Raw genomic sequence first — 17,802 nt, 5'->3', positions numbered from 1 at the left:
TTATTTAATCATTAAAAATGATTTGGTGAAATAAAAATAAAATAATTTTGAAATATCTGTCGAAAGATTTTGAGTCAAACTTAATAATTAGACATATCATGATTTATATGCGATAATCACATCATAATTCTTATTGCTTTTGAGTTCATATTATAATATTTTAATACATACATACATAGATAAGGAAAATATTGTATACATACATTAAAGTGCCCTAATCGCCTTAATGATATTAGGCAAACATAGAGTAATTCTGCATTTTTATTATAACATATTAGGATTTTTTGAGGGAAGACCATATGAATATATTATATTCTAATTATAAATAATATTATCTAGGGGCAGACATAAAATCGTATATCTTGAGTATTAGAATGTTATATGTTCATATGATTGTATATTTTCTGTACAGTTGCTCATTTATAATTATTACAGCCATTAATTTAAAAAAATGACAAACGTTGGCGATAAATAAATAAATATTGTCTAAGATATAAGTATCATATAAAAAGTAGCAATATAAATTGAAACATTCCCGCGCAAAAGTGATGTGATACATGTTGGTTATGCGTTGACATTGACATGGCAATATTGGTATCGCTGTAATTGTTTTCGCTAGGGTTTTCGCTGCCATTTTTATTCATGATTCGGTACGCGCTTTCAGTTTTTGTGATAAAATAGCAACCCAAGTTAGTGATTTGTGCAAATAAGTTAATCCCGAGAATATAGTAAAGCTACCTAATATATATCAGTTGTTTTCAGAAATCATTTACATTTCATAGTTCATAAAAATGGCAAATCTAAAACCCTTAGAAAACACAGAAAGTGAAGCACAGCCCGTAGCGGAAAAGATAAATGTATGTAAAATTTTAGCTTTTAGAGTTTTCATATATATCCATGTATAAGTAATACGTATATGTATACGTAAATAAAATTCCGTTTAAGTAAAATAAAACCTGTTTATATATGTAAGGCAGGCAAAATATATCAAGTGAAAACGAAAATATTTTGACATGTTACTTTGTCATCATCCATGGATGTGAACAATTTTTGTAATACTAATAAATACAAAGTACATCATTAGCACTAGCAAGTAACACTGTAACTGTCAATGTGACAGTCATTGTTGTGGATAAAGCTGTGACTATAGTTGTAATTGGTTGTAATAACTTTTAACCATCTTTGTTAACACGAAGCATTTTAGAAGCAAAGTCAGATCTTATATTCAATACAATATCCTGTATTTCAAATCCGCTATTGCATATATAACTATGTCAAAAAATATGCAACAGAATATTTTTCTTTTTCACTGTTTCTATATTTCAAGATGAAAACTAACATATATATATATATATATATATATATATATATATATATATAATTATGAATAATGTTAGATTGCTCACTGAATATGCATTTATATATACATACATATATATATATATATATATATATATATATATATATATATATATATATTATTATGTATAGCTATCAGCTATTCATCAGGAATGTTAAGATATTTATATATTAATATACATATATATATATATATATATATATATATATATATATATATATATATATATATATATTTATATATATATATGTGTGTATTTATTTAATATCATATATATATATATATATATATATATATATATATATATATATATCGAAATTCAAAATACATACATATCAATACTTATGAATTCATAGGTCAATACCATGTAAATGTGTAGAACTGTATGCGTAAAGTAAGAAAAAGTAGAGGTGGTAGTTTTGTTCTATTTGAGTAATATTTGCAACTGTAGGATTTTTAGAATTGTGTAATTGTTTTTTATTACAGGAGAAATTGCCTTGTGATATTTGTAAACTTACATTTGCTAATAGTTGTATTCTGGAATCCCATCTGGCAGGCAAACGCCATCAGAAAAATTTACGATCACAGAGTTTAGGTGGTCTTCCAAAAGAAACTTTTGATGGCACTACTACTGGATTGACTGTCATAGGACAATTTTATTGTAAAGATTGTGGCATATATGCAAATTCGTCTAGTCAATTGGACATGCATATGAAAAGTAACATGAAAATATTCATTTGATTTTTCAATATTTGTTTCTTTCATGTATATTAATCCAGCAAATATTTCACAGGTAACAAACATATTAGTAAAGTTGAACAAAAAGGTAAATATAGATCAAGAACGGTATGGTGCCTTCTCTTATACCTGTTGTTTTTTTATATAACATTATGTTTATTTTTGTATTTATTGCTATACTATTCGTTTCTGTAAATAGTTATAATAACTAGAAAAAACTGATTAAGTTGTAAATAATATCTTAAGAAAGAAACATGTTTAGTTTTACAGTAAATATTGCATTGTATTATTTTTGTGTAAGTTCTGTATACTTATAAATGATTTATATACTACACATTTACTTTCATATATGTATGTGTAAACTTGCGTGCATACTCCAATATATATATATATATAATATGCTTATGTATGTATATATGTATATATGCATATGTATATATATACATATGTATATATATATATATATATATATATATATATATATATATATATATATATATGTATATATATATAATATGTATATATATATATATATATATATATATATATATATGCATATGTATATATGTATATATATATATATGCATATGTATATATGTATATATATATGCATATGTATATATATATGTATATATATATATGCATATGTATATATATATATGTATATATATATGTATATGTATATATATATATGTATATATATGCATATATATGAATATGTATGTATATATATATGCATATGTATATATATATATGCATATGTATGTATATGTATATATGCATATGTATGTATATATATATATGCATATGTATGTATATATATATATATGCATATGTATGTATATGTTATATATGCATATGCATGTATATATATATATATATATGCATATGTATTTATATATATATATATATATATATATATATGCATATGTATGTATATATATATATGCATATGTATGTATATATATATATGCATATGTATGTATATATATATATATATCCATATGTATGTATATATATATATATCCATATGTATATATATATATATATGCATATGTATATATATATATATATATATATATATACATATGTATGTATTTATATGCGTATGCAAGTGTAGACATATATAAATATATATTTATATACCTATATATATGTATACACATGTATATATATATATATATGCATATGTGGTTGTTTACATATATGTATATTAATATTTACGGTACTTTCTTATTTTTTTATGATGTAATTTTATAATAATCATTGTGAAATTGTACGATTTTCTTTTTTTTATTAGCTTTGGAAAACACAACACCAGCACCAACTCAAAAAGCCATAAAAAAAAAATCAAAAGATGCAGATAATACAGATGCATCACCTTCAAAGAAAGCCAAACCTGATGGTCAACCTGAAATATTTAAATGTGAATCATGTAATGTTGAAACAAACTCCAAAACACAGTATGAACAGGTTTGAAATTTATTATAGATTGCAGTGAAATTATGCATGTATTATATGTACGATAATGTTTAATATAGAACTTCTTTTAGCATATGATGTCAAATAGACATAAAAATCGACTGAACCCTCAATATGGAGGTAGTGCTGATGGAATATCTTCAAGAAAACGTAAGGGTGCTGCATTTATGGCAAGAAAACGACAATCACGTTTTGGTTTAGGTTATGACCAACCTTTATCCTCATCATTCGTTTCTGGGGGATCATGTAATTATAATTCGTCTAGACTTCCATATTAATTGGTTTGGTGGAATAATTTATAATGGATTTTTAGATGAGACACCTCAACAACCCCAACAACCTCAACAACCATCTAACATGTCACTTTTGTATGGACGAGCTAAACAGTATAGTGCCGCTATGATGTCATATCAACAGCAACAAGGTGCCTATAAAGGTATGAAGCAAAACGAATATGGCTATGGAACTGAAATGCCAACAGCAGCTGTTAATGGTTCTAAAATGGATAATGAGGTATTTCTTTAAATGATCCTGTAAGATAAACTTATCAAAACTGATTTTAAAATTAGTTGACACTTTACATTCTTAAGTGTTCTTTTATTATAATACATACTCACAATAAATTTAATATGATATTACAATGAAAACTATTTTTCAGGCTTATCGGAATACATATGGTCGACCAAATGCTATGGCTGGAATTGCACAAGGTGGATATAATAACATGGCAGCAAAAAAACCTTATTATACTGAAGATCCTTATGCAAATTATGGGCAGATGGCAAATCAAAATATGAATGCCCAATATGGGGTTCCTACCATGGGTTACAATAATGCTACTATGAAAAGTAGCTTTTCTTTGTGGTAAAATTATTTAAGCAAGGCAATACAACTCTCTTTTAATGTTTTCAACAATGAATGTATCTTTATTTAAGACTATATAAATTTTAGATAAAAGAATGAATAAAGTATTACAGCAATATATTTTTTTATTTGTCACGTTGCTCCTATGGTAAATTCTTTTTCGATCCGTTTGCATATTGTTTGTGCGCAACTTCAACGCGCATTTGTAACAAGCGCCATCTTGTCAAAATGAAATATTTGTTCTCTTGCTCTTGCTGTGCTATGATTTTATAGATATGTAGTGTGAATAAAATGTATTTTATTATGCTTATTTAAGTAACTAGTGAAATTAAATTTTGAAATGCATACAGTGTGAAATTCAAGAAACTTGATAGTTAAACGATTAGTTAGTTTTAATTTTACAGTTTGGCTAAAGTTAGACGAAGCAAAACAAATAAAGAAGTATGTGAAGAAGAAATATCAATTATTTAAAAGTAAGTAATTGAGAGTTATTACATATGAGTTCGCGAATGTGATTTTAAAAAAATTTTGTGTAAACGGTGTACAAGTAATTGGCGTATGTGAAGTGAGCTTAATATATTTATGGAAAAATATTATAACAATTTTTTATAAACAGTTGACACCAAAGCATTCTTCAATTTATTCAAGTCCCATTCGTGCACCTCAATTTAGACTTTATATTTTTTTTTAAAAAAAATACAGTTTTTTTTTTCAAGATATTTGCCTTGACATTATTTGTGTATAAATTTAAAGCTCTACTGCAGAACTGAAGATTCTGTCTCTACAGTGAAATTATGACTTTTACGAAGATCATTATCATTTGCATAATTTAAAAACCAAAAACTGTAAAATTTTATAATAATAAAGTTTTATGGACAGGGTTAAATAAATATTTTTGCTTATTATGTCTTCCCAGGTGTGAAAAAGCTATTGCCATGGCTGAGGTATTGGTGGCGAACATGTTGATATTAAAGCCCCACCATTAGTTTTCCTACGCATTGGGGGGTGGGGCGCGGGGTTGGTGTACCCGTGCCCCCGCCCGGAGACCTCTTGGCCACTATTAGTATGTTTGAGCAACAGATCAAATCAGAACCGATGAGTTTTTATTCATGCCCTCCACCAACACATCCACGAATAGAAAATTCAGAACATTCCGTAATAAACATTTCATCTGATAATTCTGCAAAAGATGCTATGGTGCAGCAAATTTCTGTAAACACAAATGAAAAACTACAGTACGCTATTGAGGTGAGATCCATAAACTAGATACCAATACAGCATTCGGTGTTCATAAAAATCATATAATTAAAATAATGTGTTAGTTTAATTTTAAATTGCAAATATAAATATAGCAATATTCAAATTTCAGCAAAATCAGCAATCATCCCAAAATTCTGCGAATACACAAATCAATCAAATAAATCAAGTAAATCAGGAATCTCAAATTGGACAAGTTATTAATCAAGTTAATCCTGCTGTTATACAGTCAAATCAAATTGGCCAACATGATATGGAAAATGTAAATCACGATGAAGGGCATGATGGTCATCTTACAGCAAAAACTGAACTCAATTCTCGGAACAAACCACAAGCCTGCAAAATTTGTGGGAAAATCTTATCCTCTGCTTCTTCATATTATGTACATATGAAATTGCATTCGGGAAACAAGCCATTTCAGTGTACTGTAAGTATATTTGTATTACTGTTATAAAAAAAGATTTATATAAATGTAAAGATTGATGTAAATAAAAAAAATTAGACTTACCTCCTATTTTACAAATAGTATTTTTTCATCTATCATATTTTTATATTGACTTGATAAATATGGAAAATTATTTGCCCAACAGGGTTAAATCCAGACTTCTCAAACGATAGTATTTGTTCATGGTTATGCCAATTTCACATTTATGTATATATATTTATATGCGTAATGTTTGTTGCAGGTTTGTGATGCAGCATTTTGCCGAAAACCTTATCTTGAGGTACATATGCGCACTCATACAGGTGAAAGGCCATTTCAGTGTGATGTATGCAATAAACGGTTTACACAAAAGTCTTCACTAAATACTCACAAAAGGGTTCATACAGGTATGTTGTATAAAAATATATTTAATATCAAAGAATTGTTGTGTGAAAAAGTATAGCTAAGTTCACAATATTTAAAATTTTATATCTTAATATGGTAAACTTTTATATATTTTTTTCATTATTCATGCAAGTTTATTACGATTAAATCATTTTGTGCTATCATCAAATACTTAATGTGTATAGATAGTCTTAATGTTGATAGTGTAGGATAATAACTATATATACTCACAGTTTGTTATTGTTCTTTATTAGTTTTGCATATGAGACCTCTGATAATGATTCTGAGATTATTTTTTTAAAATTTTGGGCACTTTTTAGATATAAATTACAATTGTATCTTAACAACATTTCATAAAACGGATTAAGAAATTTAATTGAGAATTTAAATAACAAATTAATATATTTTTAATCCCAAGTCAAGTTGAATAGGTTCCAGTATTACTCGTAATAAATAAAGCTTTAAAATCATAGGCAGGCATTTTTGTAGATAATATAACTTAAAATACATTTTTTCTCAAGTAATTAATGCGTTGGACAATATTTTAACAAATTTTATTTATTATTTTATAACTATTGATATGTTGAGATATATTTCAACTGTATATGATGTATGTTGAACGTTGTGACTACCTTAGAAAACCATCACACATTCTAATTATTCGTTTATTTTTAAAATTCAGAGGAATCATGTTGCATCCTCAGAGCACAGAGTTGCATGTATTCCTATTTTAAAATTTTATTTAGAAATGCCGAAATGATGCATGGACAATTATATTTCAAATTCTCTTTTAACCATTTCTCATTATGGCGATTAAATTAAAATATTTGAACATGTGGAGTGCTCTTGGGAAGTGATGGTAAATTTGTAATAATTTGGAAATTTTATTTGATCCCAGCATTTTTGTATCAACCTAATTTACATTTTTTGGATTTGAAGAAATTAATTTGCTAACTATATTAATAATGTTATAAAATGTATAGGTGAGCGGCCCTACCAGTGTGCAAGTTGTCTCAAGACTTTCAGTCAGAAGTGCGCACTTCATTTACATGAGAAAATTCATACTGGTGCGTTTTAATTAATTTTAACATTTTATTATATAGTAATTAAAAGCGCAACCGACACATGTTCAAATATTTTCAAGCATTATCATTTTATCATAAATTGCATGATTTCATTAAAAGAGTATTTTATTATCATTTTTGAGTTAGGTACGAATAGGGTTATACTAATATGTTAAACAAAGTTTGGGTTACATGATTATTTTCTTTAAATTGCAATATTACCTTTTTTAACAGACATATAAATAAAAATTTATGTAGAATATATTTTATTATATTTTTCATTACTGTTGTGATTAATTCGTACTTAGTCTAATGAGGAAAAATAACACATTTGCTTCAAAAAAATAGTTTAATATGCACTGAACTAAAACATTACTCCTAGATAGTTTTAAAAACGGTATAAAGCTATTAATTGTTTTAAACATAATAATATAACATTTTCATTATAATTTGACAAATATTTTTTTAATTTATCATTCAACTTGAAAGGCAATATATTCAAAAAAAAATTTCAAAATGAATTTCATAATTATGAATAGAAAGAAATAGTTGCAAATCTAGATTCTAAACTTTGCGAAATCAAACATGTTTATCAATTTCAATGCCTAAGAGAAGATTATTTTTGAATCAATTTTTCACTTCCTAAGTATAAAAAAGATACCGAAATAATAATTTTGTCATTAGCTGTAAAACGTAAGCAAATTTTTGTTGGTGGGTTACCATAAATTTCCGGAGTTGCTTTTCTTAGAAATTTTACCGTCATTTCTTTGGTGAATCAAATTTACCTTTATCTATTCTTATTATACGGGATTTACTTCGCAGTATATTAATTATAAAAAAAAAACAGAGGGTTAAGCTGAAAAATGGAATTCGCAAAGTTTATAGATTCTTTTTTGAACTACTTAACAGTACATCGTTACCCACTGCCATTTCTTCTGTCTTGATCTCACGTAATTAATGGATGCTTTAGTTGTTTTATTTTGTGTATTCTTACATTATGTCGGTTGCGCGTATAAGTCTTTTTGGATACCGGGCGGTATACAAATCTATGATATCGGGCGGCAAATTCCAGGTTACTGGTCGTTGAACAAGCCTTTCCAGTGTACGCAATGCGATTCGGCATTCTGTCGGAAGCCCTACCTGGACATTCACATGCGCACCCACACCGGTGAGAGACCCTTCCAGTGCGACATCTGTATGAAGCGGTTTACACAGAAATCTTCGTTGAACATCCATAAAAGGATCCATACAGGTCTGTGGCAACGCTGCTCCTGTGGTAAAATGATAGAAATTTGTCGAAAGGTTGACAGAAATCTCGCAGGAAATAACAGCAACGAGAAATTACCCATGATGCCCGGGTCGGTCGATGACAATTCAGATTGCGCCTCGTCGAAGAACGGAACCGACGCGACAAATCAAGACGACGCAGACTTAGACGATGACATGGAAAACGAGGACGAAGACGACATGGACGATGCCTCTGATGAGGATGACGCCTCTGACGTTGACAAACCTGATTCAGACAGTAGGGTAGACTCAATAGCTGCCGGTGCTCGATAAGAACCCAACGCGTATCGGCATTTAAACAACTAAATAATATAGATTATATATTATATGTGCTTCAATAAACCGAGTGGTAACGCAGACGCCAGCTTTGTTGGTGGAAATTTATAAAATAGCAAGTCACATGTGGACACGGGTCTTTCAATTTTCGAGCTATTCCTATTGTATCGATCATGTTGGCAATGGCATTAGTAATTGAATGCAACACCAATCTACAGTATCTAATTTGAATTTTAAATTAAAATGATAACTTATTAACTATATTTCTTTGTTTTGGTATTTGCTATGATAAAGAGAGATTTAACAAAATTTCAAAGGTAAACAATATGTATATCCAAATAAGTTCATAATCTTTATATAAAAAAAATACAGGGTTTATCTTGATATAATATTTTTCTATAATTTTAGTATCTAAATTTAAATAATATTATATTTAAATCCTTTTCGTGTAGATACTTGTATGATTTTGAATGTTGTCATGATTTATCACAATTTTACTCTTGGCATATAGTCTCTAACAAGAATGAACCACATTCACTGTTTTAAAACAAATGCTATTAGAGAATGCAGGAGGCGATAAGGGAATCTCTAAAATGTTTAAAGAAAATAATAAAGCACACAAAGAATTTTAAGATGTGAACATATGATTTCAACATCAGTATGGGTGCAGCTACTGACCGAGACATTAATAAGACTGAAGTCGGAACGGCAATTTGTTTTGTTAGAAATAACTCGAGTGCGTGGTCAATTTCTCGATTGTAATTAAATGCGATTGTTCTTGAAGGAATGATTTTTTACATATGGCCGTACTTAGAATAAGTTTCATTTTACATTTTCTTTCGATATAATATTTATTGTATGTTTAAAGGAGAGATGGTACTTTTTATACATAAAATCTATAGAACAATTTGATATTAAAACTAATACGATTCTGTATCAATATTATAAAAAAAATAGTCGTATTTGCCATAATGTGTAATAAAAATGCAATTTCTTAGCTCTGTGCGCAGTCATATATGTTCTATTATGTTTGGAAAAAAGTTAGACAAAATATTAGGGTTTGAAATATGAAATTATATTCTGGTGTAATATATCCAGCTGAAATAAAATTTTATTTATTGTACATAAATTTAAAGGTTTTTACTAGTCATATTCTAAAATTATAAAAATTTGGTTGAAGCAAGTGCTACATATTATAATTGTGTTATGGAGCTAAATGCGCACAGATGTATATTTCTTTATATGTGCTTTTAGTCAAATATAGTGTATTTATTAAGTATTGAATTGACTATTATATAGTTAACCATTATTTTTAAAGAAAAGGGTTAAAAAAGCTAATGTTGTTTGATTCATAAAAATTGGAATATTTTCACTGTACAAAGTTATTTTATATCGCATATTTTCATTTGAATTATATTCTGTGCCAAAATTGAGATAAATGATTTAATTGGATACTTTAGTATAATCCCTCAGTACCTGAATTTAGTAAATAGCTATATTGTTTTTGGTTAATCATAGCTTTTCCTTTGCTTTTCTTTATTATTTCCATTTTATAGTGTAAAATTATGAAAAAAGTGATTCTTTCCACTTGCTAGAAATGCCAAAGATACTTTATAACGGCCATTTTTATGTGGCTCTCTATAAAAATATAAATACTCTATGAATTTTTTTGATCATTACAGTTTTTAAGTTCATTGGCATTCCTCGTCACACATGCTTTAGCTAAAATACGATTGTACTTTTGTTAAACTATATATTATTCATAATTAAATCTATTTATTTTAAATAAGCATTTTTATTATTTTTTATTTATATTTGCATGTCGTCACATTTTATCATACTATACCTGTCTGTGCATTTTATTTTCAGTTTAAAATTTTTATTTCGTTATATTAGAATATTGTGTTATCACTTTATGACTGAATATAAAATATATTTTATGCTGCCAGACAAGGTTTTTTTTATTAATATTGGTACAGCAGGGATGTGAAACCATTTGCATAAAGTGATAATACAAGTCGTATATCATGCATTTTTTAAATATTGCATCCTTTATTGCCTGTCCGTTTGAATTTTTTCATGCTTTTTGAATGTTGCAAGATGGCTATTCCTAAAGTACCAATATAAATTATTAAAAGACATAAAAATGTGGCGATACGATTTATATGAAATAATTTTTTGTTTCAAAAAGATATGTAGAATGTATAAAAGACTCCATCTCTGCAAATATTATGATTGGACTTTGCTTTAGGTATGTATGATTTCGAATTTTATCATTTCGAAGGTTTACACCAGAATGCCTTCGAATACGTTTCATCACAGACCTCCGATTGCATAATTTTATATCGATTTAACTTTTCAGCCTTTTTCACACGATACAATGTTTTTGTCTTAAAAATTCGAGAAAGTTTTCAGGACGCGAGTTCAAGAAGTGCCACTCCGGATTAATTTTCGGCAACATTTTCTAGGGTCAAAAATTATCACTGACGTTTCATCTATAACTAACAAAAACACTATAAATGACTTATCAATACAAATACGCCCCAAGAGCCTTACGAGAAGTGTACTCTCAACTTATTTGAACCAATTCATATCGGTACGTCGATACATTCTAAACATGAGTTTTAAAAGCACATTTTAATACCAAATGTTTAATCTAGTTTTAAAATCATTGGGCATTTGCAATTTTAACACAAATTCATATACAATAAGATTATTGAAATAATTTATACAAACATTGAAATAATGTTGCTACTAAATTTAAAACCAATTTTAGCAAAGGCGCTATAAGAGCTCTTAATTTTAATCGTATTTGTATTTTGTATCAAGTTTTTTCTTGAACAAATATTTAAAAAACTAGCAAATGATTCAAACTTCTGGATTTTTTGTATATGTGATATGTAATTTTGTATTTTACTGAAAATTGTGTGTAACATGTTTTTAATTATTAAAAGTACATTTAGTTACCTTCACTGGAACGGCCGTTTGCATCTTCGGCTGCGATCTAAAAATTATGCTATAAAACCATTTTCACTTATAATTTTTTTTTTCAATTTAAAAATTAATTTTATCTTTGATTCCACAAAAATTCTGAAATAACTTTGATTTTTTTTAGAATCTATAATAAAATTAATTTAATTTAAAAATTGAATCCTTTGCTCAAACTTATTGTGAAAACTTCAATGTTTTATTTGGAATAATAATGATATTTTACGAAATGCAGTAACGGATTGGTGATTTGTGGATACATGCCGAAGTGGTTAAATCTTATTTGCAGGTTTATATTTAGTTTACACCGAGAAATCCAAAGACGTTGGATTTGTAGTTATTTGAAATTAATTTTAATGAATCATATAAAAGCATAATTCTGGAATTTTTATGATGATAATACCTACAAAAATATTTTTTTGTTTCCATTACACTTTGTAGCAGGTTATTCACAGGTTTGCGCCCAATTTTGAATGGAGGAGAATAAGAAGGATCTGGCAGCGAAAAGTAGAAAACTAGAAAGCTGTTGTCAGAATATATACTTACAAACGAATTTTCATTAACCAATCCTTTATTATAGAGCTGATAATTTTCGCTTTGTAACTGAAATTTTAAAGCGATAATGGTATTTTTATTGGAGTAGTGCAAGGCAGGCCTTTCCAATGTGTTCAATGCCCCGCGGCCTTTTGCCGGAAACCCTACTTGGACATCCACATGCGCACGCACACCGGCGAACGGCCTTTTCAATGCGAACACTGCATGAAGCGATTCAGCCAAAAATCATCACTTAATATCCACAAACGTATACACACAGGTTTGTTATCCTTTTATTTTAATCTTATAATTTATAATTATAAAATTTTCAAATGAATAATAGTTTTAGAATCTATCTATTTATTTTAGGTGAACGTCCTTATGCTTGTGATATTTGCCAGAAAAGGTTTGCTGTGAAAAGTTACGTTACCGCACACAGGTAAAACTATTATTTTCTCAAATAAGGATAACAATAATATTAGCTAATAAAATATTATTAATCTCAGATGGTCCCATGTGGCAGAGAAGCCTTTGAACTGCGACCGATGTACCATGACGTTCACATCCAAATCCCAATTTGCAATTCACATCCGGACACATTCAGCCGGCCAAAGTTATGAATGCACTATATGTGGACGGACATTTGTCAGAGATTCTTATCTTATAAGGTACAACATAAGTAATGGAATATTTTTTGTTTATTCAGCCGGAGTTTTATTGAAATTCTCAACTTAAATTATGATCTACGATCTATGATCTATGATCGCTCCAATAAACCGTACAGGACTGTACTATAATACCATATAGTTCTACCCGCATTTTTCAATATCCTTATGATCGGCATTTTATATCTTCTAGTATTTTACCGTTCTTCCCGTATATTTATTATTTACGAGGGGCATGTAAAAAATAAGGTTCCCAACGATGTACACTCGCTGCGCGAGATACTAGGGAAATTCGGCAACACCATTTTCATTGTTAATCCTTGCCACTTCATTCCAACTACCTGGAAGATCACTGTAAAGCTTAGTGCCAATCTAACAGCCATTCGCGGTGGAGCGTGCAATCGCCGTCACCGCCAGGTGTGAAATCCGTTCAGTCATTCGAGTTTTAAACGTGAAGAAGCTTACACCTACTGAAATTCATAGAAAGTTGGAAGAAGTTTATGGCAAAACTTGCATCAACGTCCAGCACGTCCTCAAATCGTGCATGGAGTTCTCCGAAGGACGCACAGACGTTCACGACGAGCAAACGAGCGGGAGGCCATCGAGTTTTTGGACCGAAAATGTGTCTTGCTTACCGAGTTAATGCTTAAAGGGTCCACTATAAATTCGGACAAGTACTGCAAGACACTAACAAAACTCAAAAAAGCCATCCAAAATCGCCGGAGAAGAAGACCGAGCAAGGGCGTGGCGGCGGAGTTTTTTGAAGCGGGTTTTCAGAAGTGGAAAACTCTTCAGAAAACATGCGTTGAAAAATCTGGCGACTATGTAGAAAAATAGTTTGAAATACAAGCTTTCCGATGGTATACACATTTATTGCAATAAAAAATGCCTCAACCCTGAAAAAAATGTGGGAACCTTATTTTTTACATGACCCTCGTATTATATTATATTTACTGTTATCAGCAGCTTAACTTTAATATAGAAATTAATTTACCAAAGAATTATGAAATTATGAAATGCGGTCCAGGGTTGGTGCGAGTCGGCGTGGAGCGTGGACTGACCTATCAACCTATCTTATATTTGATGTATTTTTTCTTATCAGAATTTATCCAGTGTTGCTTATATATTTTTAATCTGATGAAGCAAAGCCCGGAAAGGGCTATTTTTTAACTTCCCGTAGGGTAGTTATAGTAATGGGCCGAAAATCGAAAATGAAAATTTTTGCATTTCTCCACGTTTTGAAGGTTTCTGAACATTTTGGCATACCTCAAAAAATGGATGTGCGAGTGTTTTGTATGTCCGCACGGATCAACCGATTTGAATGATTCAAAAATAAAAATCGAGTTTTTGGGAGAAGGAAAAATCCGATTTGAATGATCTCAAAAACATTCAATTCATAGATGGGTATAAGTGGTGATTAGATTTTGGCAAAGGCAAGTCCAGCCGTTTTGGAGATACGAAGCTAAATGTGCAAACAATGGCAGTTTATGAGAGAAATAAGCATTCGATTTGAATGATTCAAAAAAAATTACTACACACAACTAGTTACTATTTGTACTATGTATACATGCTATGAATTGATATATGTACGCATCATGATCCGCGTTAGATATTTATTTACTTTTGATGAGTCTTTTATATCGTCGCATTTCAATCAACTAAATAAAAAACTAACGACGTTCTATGATTTAAAATGTCGTATCATATATTGTAGATATATTTTTTCTCCCCAGGCATCACAACCGAGTACATCGAGATGCAACCCTCAACGTCAATAGCGCTGCCAGTAATAGTTCATCCTACGATTCCCAGTCCGTGTGCGATTTGAGGTTTAGTAATTCGCAAGATCACCATCAACAACAGCCCAATCATGACGAAGGCTCACAGGATTTACAAACTCAAAATGATAAACCTGGTTCACCGTCAAGTGTCCAACGAGGGCAAATGTTACAGCAGACACCCAGCGATTCACCACAGTCACCACATAATGAAGAAAGAAGGCCCCAGCAAATACTACAACCGCAAAATGGAAGATTGGTTCATGTAAGTTTTGTGCATTCATTAAGTGGAATAACTTGGTCCAAAAGTTTTACTTTTCGATTTAAAATACTGTAAAATTAGTGATTGCATAGCTTGAAATTATTAAAATAGTGGAGCAAAAATGCGCGGTTCAGGATTTTTATTACAAAAGGGTTTAACCCAGCGGTTTTCAACCTATGGGGCGCGCCCCTCAGGGTTTGCCAGGCTATTCTAAGGAGGGCACGTACAACTTCTGCCAGAATACTATTATTGAAAATGAACCATCATTTTTGGAACGATATTAAAAAACTAGTGGGGCGCATGGCATCGTTCCTTAAGGCAAATTACTAGAACTTCCCGTACCAAAAAAAAAAATTACTTCGAAAAAATTAGATGAGAAACTTTAAATTCGACAAAAAATTACTTTTTTTTGAAAAAAAGAACTTTGTTTGTAAAAAAATGTTTTCTTTATTTTGACATATTTTGGAAATTTTGAACTTTGTTTCAAAGCAATCGTACTGCTTTGACTGCATAGTGATGAAACGTCAAAGCGCGTAAGCGCCGCGTTGCCGTCTAACGGATAAACATTGGTACGGAAACCATAGGAATGTAAACAAAATTCATATTTATTGTTAAAATCTGTATAAAATATCTGATAATTTGATGTGCATATGTCTAATGATCATTTTTAACCGCCAGATGGCATTTTTTTTTACTTTTTTCATTAGATCTCCGAAACTGCTAGACCTGCCTTCATGAAAATTTGATCAATTCTTTATCTTGTCAATACAAGTAAAATGTTTTTTGAATTATCCAAATCGGACGCTCCGTTCTCTTAAAAACTGAGTTACCGTTTTCGGAATTTTTTGCCCCGTATCTTTGGAACGGCTAGACCTGCCTTCGCCAAAAACTAATCAGCACGTCTCCTTATCAATACGAATCTAATGTTTTTTGAATTATTTAAATCGGTTGATCCGTGTTCCCGAAATCGTCGACGAAAATTTGTATCTGAACATACATACATACACGCACACACACATGCACACACACATACATCCATTTTTTCTAAGGTATGTCAAAATGTTCAGAAGGTTTTGAAACGTAGAGATATCTAAAAATTTTCATTTTCGATTTTTTTGCGATTACTATAACTTGCCCTACGGGAAGTTAATTTTTTTTTATATATATCTTTGCGTGTATGTGTGTGTGCGGATACAAATTTTCGTCGACGATTTCGGGAACATCGATGAAGCGATTTGAATAATTCAAAAAACATTCGATTCGTATTGATAAAGAGACGTGCTGATTAGTTTTTGGCGAAGGCAGGTCTAGCCGTTCCGAAGATATGGGGCAAAAAGTGCCAAAAACGATAACTCAGTTTTTAATAGAACAGAGCGTTCGATTTGAATAATTCAAAAAACATTTTACTTGTATTAACAAGATGAACAACTGATAAAATTTTTATGAAAACAGGTCTAGCAGTTTCGGAGATCTAGTAAGTGTAGTAAAAAAAGTAAAAAAATGCCATTCGGCGGTCAAAAATGATCATTAGACATATACAAATCAAATTATAAGATATTTTATAGAGATTTTAACAATATGGGTTTCGTACCAATGTTTATCCGTTAGACGGCGACGCGGCGCTTACGCGCTTCCATATTTCGTATCTATGCAGCTAAAGCAGTACGATTGCTTTGAAAAAAAGTTCAGAATTTCCAAAATATTTCAAAATAAATTTTTCTTCAAAGTCTTTTTTTTTTTCAAAAAAAGTAAATTTTTATCAAAAATGTATAGTTTATCAAAAATCTAATTTTTTCAGAGTAACTTCTCTTCAAAAATGTTAATCTTTTTAAAAAAAAATAATTTTTGGTACGGGAAGTTCGAGCAATTTGCCTTGAGGCACGATGCCATGCGCCCCACTAGTTTTTTACAAAAAATCACTTTTGTCGACTAATTTATTTAATTCATAATATTTTGACATAAATAAAAATTGTGATTATAAATAATAATGTTAATATTTCTAGATGCCGGGTGCTCTTGTCGCCTCTGATGAACTATTGGGCGCAATCCAGAGGTCCATGTCTGGTACATTGGTATCAGCTACCGAAGCCACTTTGCGCAACATGCCAATGACGGTCGTCAGTAACGGCTGCATAGATCGACCGGTATCGGTGCCTATTTGCATGGCAGCCCCCTCAAGTGGGAGCACATTACTGCAAGTCAATATGCCTTCTCCATCTCAACAAATGGCCAGAAATCAGTATCGAAGTCCGCCTCGAGAACAACGGTAAGAACGGATGGTAATAATAGATTCACAAAATTTTTATTTTTATATTCTTCAAAGATAGACTGTCAATCGTACATAGTGATGATCTTTGATGAGCATTTTTTGTTTTTATAGTATTTAATTTTTAGCTAAAAGCTTACATAAATCGTATT

At 30.0% G+C, this 17,802-nt stretch overlaps 2 protein-coding genes across 3 annotated transcripts; both read left to right on the top strand.

Moving 5' to 3' along the window:
- Positions 1-623: 623 nt before the first annotated feature.
- LOC113366733 (zinc finger protein 346-like) lies at positions 624-4,553 on the top strand. Of its 2 annotated transcripts, XM_026608390.1 has the most exons (8): positions 670-689; positions 753-857; positions 1,847-2,078; positions 2,154-2,186; positions 3,399-3,571; positions 3,652-3,826; positions 3,894-4,093; positions 4,239-4,553. In XM_026608390.1, exons 2-8 carry the CDS (start codon positions 792-794, stop codon positions 4,446-4,448), a joined length of 1,089 nt encoding a protein of 362 aa, XP_026464175.1. In that variant the 5' UTR covers positions 670-689; positions 753-791; the 3' UTR covers positions 4,449-4,553. The 2 variants fall into 2 exon arrangements, with proteins under 2 accessions (XP_026464174.1, XP_026464175.1); XM_026608389.1 differs by having other exon boundaries at positions 624-857.
- A 147-nt stretch (positions 4,554-4,700) lies between these two features.
- On the top strand, positions 4,701-17,654 carry LOC113367048 (zinc finger protein 431-like). Its single transcript, XM_026608679.1, has 11 exons — positions 4,701-4,917; positions 5,361-5,692; positions 5,814-6,128; positions 6,388-6,532; positions 7,514-7,597; positions 8,667-9,143; positions 12,789-12,959; positions 13,049-13,118; positions 13,186-13,347; positions 15,078-15,387; positions 17,388-17,654. The coding sequence occupies exons 2-11, from the start codon at positions 5,510-5,512 to the stop codon at positions 17,652-17,654; spliced, it is 2,184 nt and encodes a 727-aa protein (XP_026464464.1). The 5' UTR covers positions 4,701-4,917; positions 5,361-5,509.
- The last annotated feature ends 148 nt before the right edge of the window (positions 17,655-17,802 follow it).

This window comes from Ctenocephalides felis, unplaced genomic scaffold (assembly GCF_003426905.1).
Source record: "Ctenocephalides felis isolate EL2017-DRISC unplaced genomic scaffold, ASM342690v1 CF-g0.4_SCAFFOLD_01170, whole genome shotgun sequence".
NCBI classification, from domain to species: Eukaryota; Metazoa; Arthropoda; class Insecta; order Siphonaptera; family Pulicidae; genus Ctenocephalides; species Ctenocephalides felis.
The sequence above is the reverse complement of the archived record's forward strand: the minus strand, read 5'-3'. Positions and strand labels throughout refer to the sequence as shown.